The 16667-nt window shown below is 42.0% G+C and overlaps 1 protein-coding gene across 5 annotated transcripts in view; it reads left to right on the top strand.

The window, feature by feature from the left end:
* peli3 (pellino E3 ubiquitin protein ligase family member 3) overlaps window positions 1-16667 on the top strand; it is a 46219-nt gene that overhangs the window by 9933 nt on the left and 19619 nt on the right. For 3 of the 5 annotated variants that reach the window (XM_042214245.1, XM_042214247.1, XM_042214244.1), the window contains 2 exons: window positions 9123-9323; window positions 15798-15927. In XM_042214245.1, the coding sequence (XP_042070179.1) occupies window positions 9123-9323; window positions 15798-15927 (331 nt within the window). The remainder of the gene's footprint in view (window positions 1-9122; window positions 9324-15797; window positions 15928-16667) is intronic. The other 2 variants (XM_042214248.1, XM_042214246.1) reach the window with 1 other exon arrangement.

The raw sequence follows: 16667 nt of genomic DNA, 5'->3' as shown, positions 1-16667 counted from the left end.
GCAGGACACGGTGAATTTATTTCTGGAATAGCTTAAAGTACACCATTTCACTACCTCAGATATGTGAGAGCAGGACACGGTGAATTTATTTCTGGAATAGCTTAAAGTACTAATTTCACCAGCCACACCCACCTTGGCAGCTTCTCTCTATATCAATGCACTTGCTAACTACGTGGAAAACGAAGCCCCAAAGATCTGTTACTGTTAAAGGCTGGACTAACCTGTAGGAGTTATTTATAAGATGTAAACTAATGCTCAGGTTTCACAAAGAGTTAGTCTTTTTGACTGCAGGATAATTTATTAAAACAAATCAGGAAGGGGCAGCAAAAGCCAAATGATAATCACAGACTCAAATCACTTGAATTATACTCATCTAAGGAGTTAGAATCCACAAGAAAACAGCTGAACTGCTTGGAAGTTGTAATTGGAACGTTGAAATTTTCCACAGTCTGGGCAGCAGTTGATCCCTGTGGTTCATCCAATCATCTGCACTGCAGGAGACAAACAGGCTGATATCTTCTGCACTATTTTTTTTACCCAATCCACCAATAAAAAAAATTAGCCAATCCTTCATACTATGCACATAGCTCAGGTGAAGACAAGAGTCACAAGAAGGCCTGGAGGTTATCTCCATTGGACTAGTCTATTTTTTTTACCCAATCCGATCCAATGTAGTATATATGATCATATTGCGCAATTCTATGAAGGACACTGCTCACTCATGATTACGGACAAAAATAACTATTTTTATATTACTATCCACACTGTTGTATATAACACTACTAAGATCATGTAGCATTTTAGTGAATAGAACTGATCAGTCAAAGCTAACAATAACTTGCAGATCTACATATTCACATTCAACTTTACTTATTCTGTGGCATATCATTCTCGCTAGTTCCTTCTCTTCCTTTAACAAATTTAACAAACGTAGACAAAAAAAATACGCTCTAAACTGAACCGACACAGAGGGTGTCCCGACAGGACATCCTGTTTGCTAACACCACAACGTAGCGTTACTTTTATGTTCCATAGTGAAATTGTATCTAAATATTTAATTGTGGTTGGAAAAACAGCAGAAGAATGGACATTTATAACATAAAGTGAGGCAGGCTATAGAGACCCTGGGGTCATCCTAGCTGACCTGGACAAAACTATACTAGTTGGCGGGCCATCAGGATTGTAGCTAGTGCAAGGTTAAACACTTGATCGGCACAGGTCACAAAGTTAAATCCATATCTCCTATAAATACTTTGAACGATATCAATGGAATACGTTCTTTAACTATTATAAATCTTCGCATGATCCGTGTAAAGCTTAAAAATAAATTACGTGTGAAACTTACCTGGTATTATCATTGATTTCTCTCCTTAATAGAGGTTTAATTAATGATTGTCAAAAGTAATAGATATCATTCTTAACAAACTACTTTAGAGGACCAGCTAGCCATTAAGGGTTTCACTTATGTCACTTTGTAAACTGTAGCATATATATCTCTATAAATTATCTATTTGATCATTATATTATAACTTAGCACATGATAAAATATAGCAAATAGATTAGTATAGTAATAACAGGAATCGATCTGGGCGAAAAGATAAGAATTTGTAAACATGGTTAAAGAACTCTATTAAAATGATTACGGATACGTATGTGTCTACTCTGTTTATTTGTAATAAAATTTTGGCGACACACTATATATTCATTTGATCTGAATATATTTGTCACCACACACAATAGAACTATGTTAATCAGTACTCGTATTGTCTGACATGCCTGTATCTTCTCGCGTTCCTCCACATAGACATACTCCATATTATCGCAAGACATAAGAGAATAATTAATAACACGTATTTTGTGATGGATATTGTTTGTAGAGGGAAAGCTGCTTAAATAACCTCCAGGGGGTCCAAGAAAGGTGCCAATGTCTGACTATGAAACTGTAAGACGATAATACACGATCGTCACCGCAAAAATAGTAGAAAAAACTGCATATGGGGTTTTGAAATTGTGAGCGCAGTACGCGTTGGCTATTAGACACACTATCATGGAGCATAAGAAAAAGACTCAACACAGAACCCCACAATTGTCAAATAAAGAATTATCGTGCATCTCATCTTGAGTGAGAAAACTAGTGAGATAAGAAGACATTGTGTGAGTACGATCGCACTTTAATATGGTGTGTTATATGAACTATAATTATGTGATGTTCCACGTACAAAAGTGCTGACATGCGCACAAGTGTCAGGCCGTGACCTCGCAATTGCGCCTGTTCTAAGCCACACACTTTTGCTAATAACCCCACAGCTCACATCCCTGCTGTGTCGCCAGACCACCACGGGATGCCACGCCTTTTCTGAGCGAGCCCAGTCGATGACTTGAGCCAATGCTCTTTGCTAATGTTTCCACATGACTGTATACTAAGCCAGACTAAGACTAATATAACTTTACATGGAGTGAGCACACAAAAAATGATAAGTCTAATAAGGGACGTGCACTAAGCAGTGTCAGTAAGATGTTCTTACAATTCGATGAACGATAAAAGTATATATCCGAAGGTTGGTGTTGTTATTAATAAAGTAAGAAACTGCTGATAGTTAACATGTAATAAGAGGAACAATTGGCTGGAGAAAAATTCTTGATATAATCAATAGTATGAAAAAATCAATATTCTAAAAATTGATGGAATAAGATTAGAACAGATTAATAGCAATTTCTACCATCTCAACACCATGTGGAGACAAAGGGGGACGGAATGGGTAGGGACTTAGCTCTTAATCAGGGGAATAAACTTAATAAACAAGGAATACAAACTCAAGAGATGATGGCAGTATTGTTAAGCATTTTTACCTCTGGTATTTGAACACTCTTTGTGTAAGTCATAGGATATAAAACAGACTAGTTGATGGATTATATAACATGCTCAGCATTTGTCTATATAGATGCAATGTATTTACTATGATGGTGTAACATCTCCTCATGTTCGCACGTATAGATCATAAGTATCCACGTAGCTAGAGTGATCGAACTAGTAGTGCATAAGTGTATGCTATGGCTACCACAACACAATGTGTAGCGAGAAGTTGTAACGACGACTCAAAGACTAGACACTATATATAGGACTTGGTATAATTATCATGGAGTGATGAATTTAAACGCTCTATGACTTCATAAATATAAATTTAAAGTCATAAATGGTTAAGAAAAAGAGGCAGGGCAAGTTTGTCTGTGGAAGAAAAGGAAGAAGGCCCAAGAGACAGAAAAGCCAAATTTGTCTCTTCTATAAACAAATGAACAGAGAGCTAAATATATTCCCCTGACAAATGAACTCTGCATTGAAATATGGCTTCAGGACAAAACTGCCTCACTAGTTGTGTTCTTCAATCTATTTAAATAAAGATGTTCTACTTCTGTCCTTGGACGAATTCTTAGTCACTCTGGTTTAGATTAATAAACGTATTATTAGAATCCAGTTTAGTTGTCAAAATGAGGGCAGATATATTTGTAAATTTCAAATTAGTCTCCACCATAAATCCAGTTTAGGATCTGAATCGAAGCAAATGAGCCGATGACATGATATATGTATTTTTTGGACTACGACGAGTTGGGTGAAGCTTATTAGAAGCACTAATATATCAGGCTCCACGACGTGGGAGCCCTATGCCTTATTTCGAATAGTGTTCTTGGATATCAGTCACAGCGACGCAATGATCGGACCCCACCAGAGCAGACCATTTTTCTGGTGTGGAGTCTGTGTGGCCCACAGTTTTTCCATAAGATGAGGGATACTCTTCATATTTACTTCGTATGTGAAATTCATCATCACTAGCCTATGCTGCTCATCATTGACAGGTAACGAATTTATCGCGTTATCTACGGCGTGGTTAGCCCTGTGCGGTCAGCTGGAAATCAGAAGATAACAAAGTCAGCCTCTGATCTCTGCACGTGTCTTTCTGCTCGCACTGGGTATTATTATTTATCTTTAAGTTGTTAAACTATTATAAAATGTACTTGTCAAGGTCAGGATGTTATGCTATTACAGGTTTGTCCAAATTCTCCACATCAGACGTGAGTGCTGCTATTATGGGATGATCTCATCTCAGTTTTTTCATTGTAGTCGCTTTAATATTTACATTTTCTAAAAGCCAGAGTATTCTAAGAGGGTGTTAATATGCAAGTATTACCAAAGAAAAGACATGATCTATCTATATCTCTATATCTCTTAAAAGAATCTTTACCTTTGAAGATGTGTTCTTCAAAGGTAAGGACTGCTCTGTAATGTAATATTCTACGGTCCTTAGTGGACTGGGAGAGTTTAGGTCAAGCGCAGTCGCTAAGAGTGTTGGTTGAACCTCAACTGCGGCTTGATATCTGCCATCCATCCGGGTGGAACCGTCCCAGCATCAACGGTGTAGTGTCACATAGTTGAGTCTGCAGCTTTTCGTGTGGATGACTAAAAAGGTGGTCAGGGGCTCATTTTTGTCATGATGAAGAAACATCACCACCTGCAGATAGAATCAAAGCTCATGGGCCTGACATGGGCGTCAATGTCCATGCTCCTTCGCAACGATCAACTAGAATGTCTTAGCTGTGAGTAGTGCGAAACTCTGGAACCGTGGAGTTTGTATCGCAGAACTGGAACTCGGACAGCTAACGCGTGCAAATTAAGTTATATCTCCCTTGCCTCGCTGCTACTGGTCGTCTCTCGGAGGGATTCGTGGTATTCACTGTCAGAGGTGAGCCCGCTCTATGTGTCCTGAACTTCTACGTTTGTGAACATGTAACGTCTCCAAGTAATCTTTGATGATAACTATACGCCTTTACTGACTTAATGATTGGTGTCATATGGAGAGTATACATACTCGAGCATCGAGAGACCTCTCATATTTGGGTGACTCTCTTAATATAGAACATCCTTGCAATAACATGGCCTAGACCTTTGTGTGATAGGCCTGAGGAGGGGATGGTACTCGCTCGCAAACTGAGGGACAGACGTGGCAGAATAGGCACAGCCCTGGGTAGAATCTGTCTCGTGTGAGAGACTAACGTGCCACACAAACCATCGCAGTATCGTGTAAGGAAATGTTGTACATGGATCGAGTAGAGACTAGCTTAGGAACTTGTGCATGAGGACACATAGGGACAAAGTGCCGTTCTTGGTGTGGGGTTCTTTCGTGTGGGTTTCGGGTAAAGCTGCTGGAATGTAGTAGATCAGCTGTACCTATCGTCGATACTGACTATGCAACTGTATCTAAGTAGGTACGCTGTTCTAAGTACGATGGTTCTTCACTAACGGTGAAAGGCTTAAACTGTTTAAATAAGTTATGATTATTTTAAATTTTAGTAACGCGCAGTATACCTACTAGTCCCTAAGGACCCCCCAACAATGCCAAACGTGACAAAGCTTTGAATGGAATACTTGCGACTTTAACTACACTTTCGGCATGGTCATTCCGTCTCATCCCACTGTCCGAGTTTACGACACACTCAAACAACAAACATCACCTGCATCTACAAAAAATTATAGTATTTCAAACAACACCTCGAATGAATGGCAAGCTACACTTAGTGAGGCCGTGGTGTATCATGTCCGACCTCCTAGATCCTTTTTGCGCCCAAACTGCTGACATCGACGATGGAAGAGGCTGTTCCCAGATCTAGGCTGGGCAAGACCAACCACCAACGTTTGCCTCAGGTGGCTCCCTACGGAAGTAGGTCGGGTTCGACACCAGAATAGGGCATAACCGGTGGCGGTAAAGATGGTGCTTCCCGCGCACGCCAGCGACAATCAGGCATCTCGTACACGGAGGCCTGAGACTGTCCACGAGTAGCTGCTGCAGATCCTCAACCGATAGATCCCGGCGCAAACTCTCTCCTCATATAGCATGTGTGAATGGTGTGTACGGAGATCGAAACTTAGACCATCCGATTAAAGGTATAGTGGAAGAGCCCACTGAGTGTGTGCTCCTTAATGGACCACACTATCAAGAAGGAAGAGTCCACTATTCCTCAGACTCACAAATGCACGGCACAGTTAAAAGTTCTATCCACAAATTCGGGTACTCGTTCACTAAAACATGTTTCCGAAGGAAAAGGAGGCCATGCATACCCATCAAAATGCAGGCCATTTACAATATTCACTCACTAAATGTTTCCCAATTCAGGGGCAGCATACATCAAAGGATGTGGTTTTTGTGATCTATGTAGGCCATACCCTTTGATGACAAAAGGCCGGAAGCGGGGGGCCGTTAAATTAGTCATGCTGCTCAGGTTCATAGTGATACTATGCGCTAACATTTTGCAGTCCCCAACCTTTTTTGCGCCACGGACCGGTTTATGCCCGACAATATTTTCACGGACCGGCCTTTAAGGTGTCGCGGATAAATACAACAAAATAAAACTAGTACCGGTACCGAAAAAAAGAAGATTTATTCATAACACACATGAAAAGACCCAGGAAAACCGAGTTAACGATAAAAACGATAACAAAATAACGCTGAAAACCGATAAAAACCCTGAAAACCATACATTTCACACCTGAGCCTCAACTCTCGCGGCCCGGTACCAAACGACTCACGGACCGGTACCGGTCCGAGGCCCGGGGGTTGGGGACCGCGATTTTGATACAGCATTGTTTGACAGAAATGGAGAAAAATGTTTTGTTGGTCATTCATTTTTGTCATGACATCACTTTGATTAGTTGAGTATCTGAGGCTGAGACCACGGGACTGTAAAACATGATTGTTGGGCTTCATTTCTGTGCTGAACAGTCATTTAAGATTAGTTAGTAAATAACAATTAGCTAATGTTGTTCATGAGACTAAAGTCATCTCACTGTGGTAATGTAAATATAATATGGCCAATATTATAGTTATTATATTATTATTATCATTATATTACAGCTTGAGCTCTGTGTCAAATACTGAACTTCAGTACAGATTCAAGTTGCAGTTATTTATATTCTATCATTAAATCTTCACTTCAAACACAAGGTTTATTGTTATTTCTGGAATTGTTAAAGAAGCATATTTTGCTTGCAGCCTTTTCTGATAGTGATAATAAAGACAACTGCTGAGGGTTTGGATTGGGACGTGACTAGAACAGCACACTGATGATATGGCTCCAAAACCTTTAGCATAATCCCTAGGCGGGACAGGGAGGTTAAAGTTTGATAGAAACCCTTCGTATGAGAGGAGTTTACCATCTTCATTAAATCACTGAGCCACATGTGTAATATTATTAAGAAACCAGTATTCCATCAAGAGGGATTTGCGTCTATATGAAGCGTCATTATAGTTCCATTTACAATACCTGGGGGAGAGAAATTATGTTTAAGGATGAGACTCCATGACATAAAGGCCCGGCGATGAAAAGCAGAAATCTTAATCGGTATTTTATCAATGTCATAACTGCATATTAAGAAAAAGTTAATACCACCTGGTTTAGATATCAGATAGAGGGGAATAACATTCCAAATGGAGCTGGGATATTTTTGTAAATATTTAAGCCAGTTCATTTTCAATGTATTGTTTAAAGTGCTAAAATACAGAAAGTTTAGACCAATTTTTATCATATGCATTGATGAGAACAGGTTTTCTTCAATAATGAGTCCTCCTGTTTCAGGTGTGTGTGTGCTGCTGCTGTCTGCACCAACTGTTTCTGCAGGTGAGGAGATGGAAGAAAACAATGCATCTCACATATCTGAGGGCTTCTTCTGTGACAAGCTCATTATGGTGGAGGTCATCCTCTCTTCATCCTCTCTTCTTCTAATTTATGTTTTCTGGTTGAGCTACGACCAAAGGCTCTCAGGTACTGGCCAGTTCTTAGTTGCTACCAAAAATCCCCTCTGGCATTTTCTCATACAGCCTTCATAGTAATTAAGACTTCACGGGACAATGGCTGGAACTGTTATAGAACTTATAGTCTTACATTTAGCAAAACCTGACCGGTGGGATGTTGCCACCCTCAGGTTCTTGGTAGAAAAGGCTGGCCTCTGATGACGTGTGCTGTCTTACCTTGTTGTTGAACCTTTGCCACCAGGAGCCAAAGCATCATCCTCCTCTCTTCAATGGCAGGGAGAGGTCTCTGGAAAACCACCAAGTTTCTGTTTTGAAGGAAAATTGACTTTGCAGCATTCCAAACTGCATCTTGGTAAAAACAGGAAATGATCTGTGGAATAATCTGATCAGCAAAGGCGGTGCATTATATCCATTATATGTGAAAGGTTAGCATTAAGTACTAAGGAGCCAAAGACTGGCAGATATGCGTCCCGTCTTTGTGGACGTCGAGGTCCTTATTGTCAGGAGCTGCGTTCTAATGCCAGAAGTAGCCTTCAAGCTCACAGGCTCACTTTTTGACATCTTGTATTTTACTTCTCGGATTTTAACAAAGGAAAAGTCAAAGGAAAGTTTGAAGATTAAGGCTTCAAACTTTCGTTTCGTTTATCGTTAGGGCTTATCAGATGTTCCCGTAATCCTCCTCTAGTTCCACTGCAATGGGTCTTGGCTGCCAGGGGCTTCTCATGGTTCTTCTTCATTCACCTTTTAAAAGCAGCAAGAAGGTCCCTGGTTCGAATCCACCAGGGCCCTTTCTGTGTGGAGCTTGTGTCTGTGTGGGCTCTCTCTGACTTCCTCCCACAGTCCACAGACATGCAGTTAGTGGGTTAGGTTAACTGGTGATTGTAAAGTGCACACAGGGGTGACTGTGAGTGCAAATGGTTGTCTGCTCTCTATATTAGCCTGTTGCCAAAACTGTTAAATTTAATAGTTCAAGTCACCAATTAACCCAACAACAAACGAATAACGAACGTACACAAAGGAAAACATGCAACCTCCACACAGACGGGGCCACAGCCAACCAGAAGACTGGAACTGGGAATCTGCTCTGTGTGAGAAAACACTGCTCTGGTAGAGGTGGTAGAGTTCGAGGAAGCTATGAATACTTTTATATTGCAGCCTGTGTGCTAATGTTGACCTATAATTCATGCATGACATTGTTTGCATTTTATCATCTGTCACCATTGTGATATGATCAGATATTAAAGATGTGCTACTACTTTAAATGTACGTTTCTCATTCAAACGCACAGGCTTTTATGATTTTCTTCTGACCTGTTCTCCCCAGCAGCGAGCCCCAGCTGTGGCCGGTGGGCATGGTTTTGGAGGGTAGCTCAGAGGCGTTGTGTCCCCCCCCATCTCTGGAGCTGCGCCCATCCTGCAACAAGAGCCAGCCCTCGCCTCCTTTGGGCTCAAGCTCACAACCCCACGATGGAGTCTTTCCTGAGGACAAGGAGCCTGTAAAGTATGGAGAGCTCGTCGTCTTGGGGTATGATATTAAAGTACCGTGTGCTCTGATGTACGTCTGATGTTAACTTCATGAATCTGCCTGATTATACAGGTGTGTTCATTCATGTTTGGAATTCTTAGTCGTCCTTAGCTCCAAGTCCCTAAAGTTGGACTTCCAGTTTAGAAAGTCCAACAAAAGCAGAGCATTGAACATGCTCTGTCTGTACACTGCATACAGTGCACTGTGTTGCTAGTAATGCATGAATGGCTCAACCCTCTGCCAAGGAGCAAAACAAATTCTCTTTCTTTGCTTTTCCAGTTTTACTACTGAACAAATGTTTAAGCTGGGAATGATGTCACTCCCAGCTCTGACATTTGACCTTTGAGTGTCAACAGTTCCACATTAAATGGAAAGCAGCACATGGTAAGAGCATCTCCACTGAGCTAATCAGGGTAACTCAAAGCAGCGTACAGATTTCTGCTAAACCAAAGCAAAGGCGTTTTAGCCATGAGATGCATTTGATAGACAGATATTAGTAAATAAGATAATAATTCCCATCTTATTAATTTCTGTACTCTCTAGATGTGCTGTAAAGATCGTGATGCACTATATATTTTCTTGATTAGAAACAGTAGGTCAGTCTAGGTCACATGCATGTATGGAGAAATGATGATTCAGAGAATAGGCTAATAACAGTCAGATTTTCATTTGGCGTCGAGGTCAAGGATATCTTCCTGTCTGCTTCTGAGCCTCTTTCAGTGTGGGTTTGATTTTGAGATTGAAAGTCCAGTTATGACCTGTTGCACTTGCACATCTGGAATTTCACCAGGAAGCTCACCTTGTAAAGAGCATAAACTTGCCAACTTGTCTTCAAACTGATTTGACGACTAGTTTTCAACCACTCGAGGTTTTGCAGACATGTAACCAATAACCATGTGACATTAACTTGACCCATAATTTCTCTGTATTAAGTTCTTCTTCTTTAAGTGCTCCGCAGGCTTCATGAAGCTATGTCAAAGTTGTTATTTGAACACTGCTGCTTTTCAAATCATTTTGAGTCTTGTCTTTGTACTTTAGATTGGAAAGTTATTTCAAGCTAAATGAAAGTGTATTAGTGTATTACCAGTTTTACCTTGGTAGATGTGCATGCGTGTATCACTCCTATCAGCTGTGTGGGCTACATTTTGTGGGGGCGGGTCAGGCTCTTTGGAATTATCAAACAACCTGACGCAGCACTAATGTTTTTGTCACTTTTTACAGAAACTCAAAGTAATGCGAGTACTTCCAAGCTTTAAACACTGAGTGGTCGTACTCTGTCCTGCACTCCATGTTATCCATTGTTGATCTGCACATGTCTGTTGCTGCCACGGAGTCGCACGCTCGTACGTCACTGTCATGAGACACTCTCACAAACAAAATCACAGTTTAGTAACACAGTGACGCAGCCTGCTTACGGGAAAGTAACGGTAATGTAATTACTTTTTGGGAATATTATCCCTTATATAACGCAGGAATGACTTAAAGACATAAAGACCTGGATGCCATCTAATTTTCTGATTCTACATTCAGATCAAACTGAGGTTATTGGCCGTGACACTAATGATCGTAGAAATAGAAGGATCTAACCAGGTTCTTACTCTGGACTGCACCGCCTCGGCCTTCACTGTGAGGAGCGTCGGAGTCATTTTCGGCCAGGATATGTCCTTTAGTGCACATATCCTTACTGACTGAACACAATCAGTCAGGGTTGCAACCAGAGATCATCCACCCTGTCACTCAGCACTGGCTCACCACAGGGATGTGTGCTGAGTCCATTATACACCATCTACACCAGTGACTGCACCCCTACGCACCCCTGCAACATCATCATCAAATTTGCAGACGACACCACTCTGATGGGGCTCATCACCAACGATGATGACACCGCCTACAGGGATGAGGTCCAGCGACTGTCAGAATGGTGTAACTACAATAACCTCACCCTCAATACCAGGAAAACCAAGGAAGTGGTCATGGACTTGTGCAAGACAAAAGCTGATCCCCCTCCCCTGTCCATAAAGGTGACTATGTGGAGAGGGCGTCCTGAAATGATGCAAACCTACTAGTGTTCTTCTATCAAGCCACAATCGAGAGTGCTGCCATCCCTGTGGTACACTGGTTGCACAACAGCCGATAAGAAGAGACACCAGAGGGTCATCAGAACTGCAGCGAAGGTGATCGTCTGTCCACTCTCCCCCCTGGACTCCATTGTCAGCTCTAGATGTCTCTCTAGAGCCACGGCGATTATAACCACCACCTCTTCAACATCCTGCCTCTGGCATCAGGAGCAAAACCAACAGACTAAAGAACAACTTGTCAGAACCATTAATGCAAATTAAAAGCATGAGCAGACCTCTGCCATACAGTCATTCTGTCGCTGCTATTGACTCTGTGCAATATTTTGGTCTTTCCTTTTTCTGTACAATATTCTGGCAGATGTGCAATTACCATCCTCATCCTTAGTGACCACAGCCCTTAAAGCCTTATTTACTTATTATATCATATCCCCTTGTACACACACCCACAATGTTTCTGTAACTCATACACCGTGTATATAGTGTGCTCACGTGGTATCATGGGGTTATTTTAACAAACGAAGGACATTTTGCCTGATAATTATTTTCATCCTCCTGTAACTTTACTGTATAAAGAGCTAAAACCTCTTTCAGGAGTAGTTAGTCGTTATAAGAAGTGTTTGTGAACTAAAAATGAAGAATGTGGGATACTGTTTGTCTGTGATTAAAGCTGTTGTGCAGGTGAAGCCAAAGGCAGGAATGCTTCATCATATTTTCTAGTCTTTGGCTTGGAAAGAAGTTGGTTTGGAAGCATATTTGGCGATGCTTCATCTCTGCTTTGCGTTTGTGTGGGAGCCGCATCAAAAACCTGTCCATTATGCTAAGTGTCCAAGCATTCTTTTTTTATTTAATACCCCCCCCCTTGCAATGGCCCTGGGAGGCACACCCCCCATTTTGGGAACCACTGGGCTAAAGTTGTGTCTCGTTACTCTTAAGTGTTCCTGGAGTCTCTGCGTCATCACATCCTTATCTTCTCCATCCACCCTGAGAGTAGGTGAAGTTGTTCCAGAAATATTTGTTGTTAAGCAGTGTGCCAGCATGCTTTCAGCACACTGAAATCTTTGGCAATGACTGAGCATGAATTTGACTGAGCCTGGTGTTCGCAGGTCTTGCTTTAGCTCAAAATGAACCAGAATCTGTCATTTTAAACAGATATGGTAAAAAATGTCTGATAATGATGAAAAAAGTCCAGCGTTCTTGCAAAGCGTCATATGTAAGCAGACACTAATGAAAAAACAAAAATAGGAATGACCCAAGGCTCAGCAGTGGATGAGTCTTTAAAGCATACTTTTACTCGTGTTGTGCTTTTGTGGGGAGTTTTTCCAGCTCCTCGGGATTTGTCAGCGCTCCTCACTCCGGATGTTCCTGCTACCTCTCTCTCCTCTCTGGCCCCAGCAGCTAGCTCCTCAGCGGCTGTAGGACTGTGTACGCTCGCTGCGTCTGCTCCACCCAGGTGTCATTGTGGATGATAACATGATTCACGGCAGCATGTGCAGCGTGTGGATGCATCATGGTCCATGAGGCGCAGCAAAGTGGTGCTCTGACCAGGAGGAGTGACAAATTAGTGCAAATTACTGTATATAGAGTGGAGAAGACCTTTTTTTCCCCTTGGACTGTGTAGACAAGGTAATCTACCAGTAGCATGGGGCATGGGGTAGGCGTCAAACCGTGATCTTCACTACAAGAACGATGGAGCTACACCAAGCTTTCTGTGACTCCTCTGTCACCCCCATCTCCAGCATAGCAGCCACTTCTTTCCGAATAATTTGCTTGTTAAGCACAGACAGTCTATAGGGACACGAACACACTGTCACACGTTTGAAAATGATGCTCTAAAAGCGTCGTGCAACCAGGCACTGGGAGAACACATCTCAGTGCAGAACCATCCACTCTCTGGTGTTTAATGGAAATTAAAGGTTAGATTTCTTAGACTGTGAAGTTCAGTAATGGGCATTTACAAGTTATTATGTAACATAACCAACACATACAGATGAGTAAATAAGGTTTGACTCTTATCCACTGAAATACAAGTTTGACACAAATTGTGTTCATTCTGTGTTATGAAACACAATGAAAACCATCCTCACCCACAGATGCAGCAGCAAGAGCAGCAAAAGTACATGATATCAAAAAAGCATTGAGTGAATGTGAGGACGCTCCAGGTAATCCAGGAGAGAAGGATCACTGCTGCATAAACGAGAACCTTCAGTGGTCCCTTATATGTGAGCAGGCCCATTTTTTCAGAATGCCACCTCTCTGTGGCTTTCAAACCCCAAAACACTTTGCATTAAAAATGGGTCCACTCCCAAGGTCAGCTGCCCTGGGACAAACAGGTTGATGCAGTGCACTCTGTTAAGCTCCAGGAGGATTGCTGTAAATTACACATCAAGAAAACCAAACAACCTCTGATTGAATACAGAACAGCTACCATGTGAGGCTAGGATTATTTACACCTATAGGCCAGTAATAAGGGGTTCAAGGATTCAAGGAAGCTTTATTGTCTTTCTCATTGCATGTTTCCATGAGGTGGAACAAAGTTACCCATGGTCCCAGTTTTCCATAAAAACAACAGAATGACAAGTAATAAAACAGTACCAAACAGAATAATACAAATAAGTGAAGTGCAACAACCTGAGTAACAGTATGGAGTATAGATATAGAAGAGTTTCAGTTTTATTTCTATAGCACATTTAAAAGTCTCCGGTACATCAAAGTGCTTCACAGACGAGCCGCATTTGCAGGGTTACAGCAGTAAAGGAGCAGGAAATACAATTATCAGCAAGAGAAATACAGTTATAAAATGGTGACGTGACAACAAGCATCAACCGGGGAAACGTTAAAAACGAAGTTGTTTGGAAGGCAAGCTTGAACAGGTGGGTTTTGGATCAATCGGCAAGCTGTTCCAGAGTTTTGAGTATAAATATTTTAGCAGCAAAGCATCAGCTGATTAAGGTACTACAGTAGCAGTTTCTTGTCCATTATGCACTGAGAAGTCTCAGAGCTTCTGGAATGAAGCTGTTTCTCAGTCTGGTGGTTTTGCATTTATGCTCAGCCTCGCTAGGGGAGCGGAAAGAGTGGGTGTGCTGGGTGAGTGGGGTCCTGCATGATACAGGTGGCCCTCTTCCTGCATCTGGAGGTGTATATTTCTGTGACGGTTAAGAGGCTGCCTCCGACAACTCTCTGTGCAGCCATCATTTTAAACTAATCCCTCTTTCAAAGATGAGGGTGATGTGCACATCCTGGAGAAGGAGGAATGCTGGCTTGAGCTCAGAGTCAATGAGGTCATTATGTGAAAAGGGAAAGACCGTCTCTGAACCAAAGAGGGGCCAGGGCTGCATCTTTCACCATCTTACAGTGCAGTGTGCAGCCCTTCCTCAACTCCCCTTGAATGGTATTCATGACCATTGTTCAATATCAGTTTGCATATCACCAATCATGAGTCTGACCACACACCTCACTGTCAGTGAGCAGTGCTAGCTTTGGTCATTATGCAAATGCACTGTTTATACGTCTGTGGAAACCTGCAGTCTGCTGAGACTGAAGAGTTCATTTGAGTGAAAAGTGATGAAACGTTTCTTCCACTGAAAATGCAACGCTCAGATGAAATGATCAGTTTCCTGGGATTATTTTTCATGTTATTTTTCATTCAGATGGTAGATCTGCACATGAGCTGTAGCTTAACAAACAGAATTATAATTAAATGTTATTCAGCGGTTACACGGGATAGTTAGTGTAGGCTAAAACTAGTCATTTGCAGTATTTTAAATTACTTTTGTTGACCTTTTTTTCTTTAATCTGACTGCTGAGTATACTGACTTGCCTCTTGAAAGACTCATCAATTTGAATTTAAGTTGCTCATGTTTTTTAGAAACACTTGCCAAGTACTGCTGTTGTACAAGTTTCTTACTGGCTACAATTTGGAAAGCAGCCACAATGGCTCCTGTAACAGCTGTTTATATATTGTAGAATATAGTTGGTGCAATTCACAAAGGTAGTGAACTTCAGAGCCAGCAACATCAAGGGTCAGATAGCCTGTCGACAAAGAACACATCTCCAAGAGCTACCAACAGATATGTGACTGACATGAGTCGTTGTTTTACCACCTGCCAAATCCCACTTTAAGCCATGCACCTACGTCGTACACTTGAATACATGGTGCATGAAGTTGTTTCTTTCTGAAACAGATTTCTTCCTCATCCCAGGTTGCCAGTGTTGATTTCAAAAGTCCACTGACCAGCCCAGCACTGATGCAGTTTTCCATTGAGAGCACCTTTGACTTATATAGAATAAAAAGAAAAAGAAAAACTTGCTACAATGTTTGTTTTTCTGCTAAAGAATTGTTTAAACTTAAGTCTTTATAGCCATTATAGTGAGGTACAATTGATTTTATTTTTCACAGGCACAACGGGTCACTGGCCAATGGGGACAAAGGTCGCAGAAGAAGTCGTCTGGCTCTTTACAAGAGACCCAAAGCCAACGGGGTCAAACCTGATGTTATCCACAATGTCTCAACTCCTTTGGTGTCAAAGGTAAGAAATCAGTTTGTTATACTATTAAGTAATTCATACCATTGAATTGTCACTGATCTGAGCAAAAAATAAGTTACAATAAAAATATGTATATACAGCTCAAAACATTAACCTGATATTTTCAAACATCCACTCAGTTAAACTTCTGGGATATTGATCTAATCAATAGTAGCAGCAGGGCTTGTTGATCAGTTTCACCTTCTGCTGCTCAAATACACAAGGAATCATCAGGGAACGAGAAATGGGAGGGAAACAGCTGGAGCTAATCAGACACGACGAGACAGAGGAGGCAAGAGAGGGGGAGAGGGGGCGAGAGAGGGAGCACAAGAGAGAGAGAGGGACGAGAGAGGACGAGGGAGCACAAGAGAGGGAGAGGGACAGAGAGGCGAGAGCAGAGGGACGAGAGAGGACGAGAGAGGCAAGGGAGAGAGGGCGAGGGAGCACAGAGCAGAGAGGGAGAGGACGGAGAGAGAGGGGTACGAGAGAGGGCGAGTGGGAGACACAAAGAGAGAGCACTCAGAGATCTTAGGATCGAGAGAGGGCAACGAGAGAGGGGCCAAGAGGGAAGAGGGACGAGAAGAGAGGGGCGAGAGAGAAGAGAGACAGAGAGGGAGAGACAAAGAGAGAGAGAGAGAGAGAGAGAGGGGGGACGAGAGAGAGAGGAGAGAGAGCACAGAGAGAGAGAGGGAGAGAGGGACGAGAGAGAGGGGGCGAGAGAGGGCGAGGGAGCACAAGGGAGC

Source organism: Haplochromis burtoni, unplaced genomic scaffold (genome assembly GCF_018398535.1).
Source record: "Haplochromis burtoni strain Fernald_Lab_line unplaced genomic scaffold, NCSU_Asbu1 Contig_538, whole genome shotgun sequence".
NCBI classification, from domain to species: domain Eukaryota; kingdom Metazoa; phylum Chordata; class Actinopteri; order Cichliformes; family Cichlidae; genus Haplochromis; species Haplochromis burtoni.
Note: the sequence above shows the minus strand (reverse complement) of the source record. Positions and strands in the feature narration are given on the sequence as shown.